Source organism: Trachymyrmex cornetzi, unplaced genomic scaffold (assembly GCF_001594075.2).
Source record: "Trachymyrmex cornetzi isolate Tcor2-1 unplaced genomic scaffold, Tcor1.1 scaffold722, whole genome shotgun sequence".
In the NCBI taxonomy this organism is placed as follows: domain Eukaryota; kingdom Metazoa; phylum Arthropoda; class Insecta; order Hymenoptera; family Formicidae; genus Trachymyrmex; species Trachymyrmex cornetzi.
This window is the reverse complement of record NW_017300051.1, coordinates 33,068-36,955: the sequence shown is the minus strand read 5'-3', so window position 1 is coordinate 36,955 and position 3,888 is coordinate 33,068. Positions and strand designations below refer to the sequence as shown.

Genomic DNA, 3,888 nt, shown 5'->3' with positions numbered 1-3,888 from the left:
TTTTTTTTTTTATATCAATTCGCCGGAACTATTCTTAATTTTGGGTAGGAACTCCAGAACTCTTCGGGGTGCATTCGGAACTGTGATCAAAATTTCATTTTTTGTAAAATGAGGTGCCAACTTCACAGAGGTCCATCGTATTCCATCGTATGTTACTCCGGCGTTTGTTAATTCTGATTTTTAATTTTCTCTTAGTCTGATCAACATAAGTTGCGTCACAATTGCATTTTATTCTATAAACCACGTTCTTTTTTATTTCTTGTGGAATAATTTTATCAAAGTTTATTTTTATGAACTTTGATAAAATTGTTCAATTTATTAACGCAAAAAAAGGATGCTTTGTAATTTATACCATTAACAGTACTTTTGAATCTATCAGAAAAACCCTTTATATAAGGAATTGTAAACCAATTAATCTCTTGTTTCTTAAGAAATTGTCATTATTTCTATTATGTTGTCTAGGTTTACATATTATTGAGTTAATTCTTTTTCTGATATTCTCAAAAATAAATTTTAATGGAAAGTCATTAAGTAATAGTGTATCAATAATAAATTTTTCATATGAAAATCTGGATGTGAAAGTAAAAAAGCTTTATCGACTAAACCATAGATTATACCTATTTTCTGTGACATGAGGTGCTGAGACAAATAATTCAAAATTCTACCTGAATGGTTATATACTTGATTAATTTTGTAAGTTTTATCAAACATAAGGAGTCGTTAATTCAATTAATTTGTTGATATTTTATTCTTTGATAATCTCAATAAACTTAATTGTTTTATCAGAACATAGGATGGTCTACCTGCTTTACTTAAAAAGAATGTTGTATATAGGATTAACTGCCAAAATTGTGATGCCTTTTATGTTGGCCAAATAAAACGTACTTTAAAGACTAGAATCACCGAACACAAAAATGACATTCGTAAGAGAGGTGGCATTCTATCTGTAGTTAGCGAATATCGTATTAATTTTGATCATGAATTTGACTGGGATAGTGTTGATATAGTTGATTCGGAGAGATGGCTACGTCAAACAGCCAATCAATTATTTCAATAAATTTTACCGTAGCATCGCAGTCTTGAAATTCTTTTAAACCAACTTTTTTCAAAAATTTTATCGCATTAGCTACAGAAGCACTTAAAGTATGAGCAGCATATCGGACTTTCATTTTATTTTGCCACCACTCGACACACTGTGCATTTAATCTATTTTTAAATTTGAATGTTAATTGTTGCTGAACATTATGTAAATTTCTTATATAAGATCATTTTATTTGACCATCTACTGAATTAAAAATTCCATAATCGGCTAAAGCATTCCTACATAATTTTAACATGTGACATGCATCTAACAATATCCGTACGTTTTAATTCAGTGTTGTATGTGGAAAAGAGTTTTCAAGATCTGCGAAATTGTCTACAAAAATATTACATCCTAATTCTCTGAATACAGAGCAATTTACGCTGTCGCCATCACACGTTATTGAACGTACGCTTATTTGTACTTCTGCGGTTAAAATTAGAGCGGTTTCTATCAATTCCTTTAATATTGGAGCAGTTATAGAACGCTTGAAAAAATATGCAATGGGCCATTTCCATTTTCCGTTTAAACTGACTAATAAGAATACTAAAGCTTCCTTAGCTTCACTTTCATTTCTTTCTAATGTTATACCATTACCATAATCACAATATCCAACAAATTTATGTTCTTGTTCATCCCATATTATTTGCTGCCTGATAGCCATACTATCAAATACTAAATTACAGTCTCTGTCTTGCTCAGGAATATTTTTTAAACCGTCTAGCACCTGTCGTTGGAAACCGGGTGAGGCATTTACTGTTGAATTCCAATTTCTAATTGCAGATGGATGAGGTAATTTCAAGATTGTTCTATATAGAAAAAATAAAATATGAAAATTAACCGAAAATATTAATAAGTTTATACTCTTTTACAAAAAATAATTTTTTTAATTATTTTGAACCAAATCAAGTACTCGTTTTGTGAATTAAGATGAAATAAGTTTTTAGAAATACGCAAAAACAATAATTAAAAACTTCAAAGAAGTGTAGTATAAAACATAACATAGATAAATATAGCAAAAAATTAATTAATAAAGAACTAATTAATCGATTAATTAATTAAAAGTTATATGCAGCCAATCAGCGAAAATGTAATAAAGGTGAGTAATAAAACACACGCATCACACTAACTAAACCATAAAACATGGAATCAAACATTTCGTTTAGCCCAAAATATATGCAATTTGTATTACAAACATTAAAATTATTATGAGATTGGAAATAAGACCGTTTATGTTAGAAACATTACTTTAAATACAAAGCGCCACTACGGTCTAAATGTTAAGATGTTGAACTATATTTCATATATTCATATTAAATGAATTCATTTCAGAAATTATAATTGCGTACCGATATGGTTGTCGGACTTTCAATGTAATCAATCTGAAATATTAATAATCCTTCCTTTCCCAAATTTAAAAAACTATAATAAACTTATTGCGAAAAATATTATAATTTCTGAAATGAATTCATTTCATATGAATATATGTAATAGTTCAACATCTTAACATTTAGACTGTAGTATTTAAAGGCGCTTCGTATTTAAAATAATTAAAATTATAGGCATGCAAAAATTATAAGAAATAGAAATTACTGACCTACAAAATGCATAAGCTTTAGGAGAATGATAGTACAATGTAACAGCAAACTTTTTCACCTCCTCATCATATCGTCTTCCATGCACAGACTTACCCTGATTTTGTGTTTCATTGTTAATTAAAAAAAAATGATTTTTCAAAATCATGTTTTAAAATGTTATATGATGTTTTATTTAACATTTTTTTGATTTTAACTTGATCTAATAAATTTTTTACTTTATTATTTTTTCGTGTTACTTGTTTCCTTAATACTTTTAATTGTTTGTTTTTTGTAGCTAATTTTGTTGTTAATTTTGTTTTTTGTTCTTTAACGATACGTTTGAATATTGCTCCTTGATTTAGTAATTTTTCTTCTAAACGTTTCTCTAAACATTCTATTTTATATATTAATTCTTCATTTATTTTTTCTAACTGTTAGACTTTTAGTTTCAATATATCATTTTGCTCATATATTTCGCTTGTATTTGTATCATTTTGCTTATGTATTCTACTTATACTTATATCATTTACATCATTTTGCTCATGTATTTCACTTGCATTTATTTCGTTTGTTTCTATAAAAGTAAATAAGAATTATTAACAAAAATAAAAATAATACTATAATACATAGACATATGTAAAAACATACTGTGACCTAGTTTACAAATAGAATTTTGCATATTATTATTTTCTTCGAATTTCTGGACTTTGATTTTCAATACCTCATCTAATATATCTGAACTTTTCCGTTTTTTTATATCACTTATATTTATTACTTCTGTTTCTACAAAAATAAATAAGAATTATTAACAATGATGAAAATAATAATATTATATCATAGGCTCTATTCAACAAACTCAACAGTGGAGTGAGCGTATACCATATGGTACGTTCTTCTAAAAATCCGATTGGATAATCTAAAGACGAATTCACCAATAACAGCGAGCGCTTATGCAGCTGTTGAGTGTGGTGAATGCAGCCATAGATACACATAAAAACATACCTGTGTCTAGATTACATATGGAATTTTGTATTGCATAATGCGTCGTTTATCCTTGTTGCTCACCAAATGTTAAACAAGGACAATGGATGCATCATGCGCATCATGCGCGATACGGAACGCACCTTAGATTACATATGGAATTTTGTATTTCATTACTTTCTTCAGTTCCATGTTCAATTGTGTTTTTTTCAAATCTGTTATTTAATAAATCTGCTATTTAAAAAAAAA

At 27.8% G+C, this 3,888-nt stretch overlaps 1 protein-coding gene and 1 pseudogene across 1 annotated transcript in view; both read right to left on the bottom strand.

The window, feature by feature from the left end:
• The window catches only part of LOC108767723 (uncharacterized), a 4,417-nt pseudogene extending 2,522 nt beyond the window's left edge, over positions 1–1,895 (bottom strand).
• A 1,197-nt stretch (positions 1,896–3,092) lies between these two features.
• LOC108767722 (uncharacterized) overlaps positions 3,093–3,888 on the bottom strand; it is a 4,067-nt gene continuing 3,271 nt past the window's right edge. The window contains exons 4-5 of the mRNA XM_018517722.1: positions 3,307–3,441; positions 3,093–3,232 (exon numbers count right to left, since the gene is read on the bottom strand). Of these exons, the coding sequence (XP_018373224.1) occupies positions 3,093–3,232; positions 3,307–3,441 (275 nt within the window). The remainder of the gene's footprint in view (positions 3,233–3,306; positions 3,442–3,888) is intronic.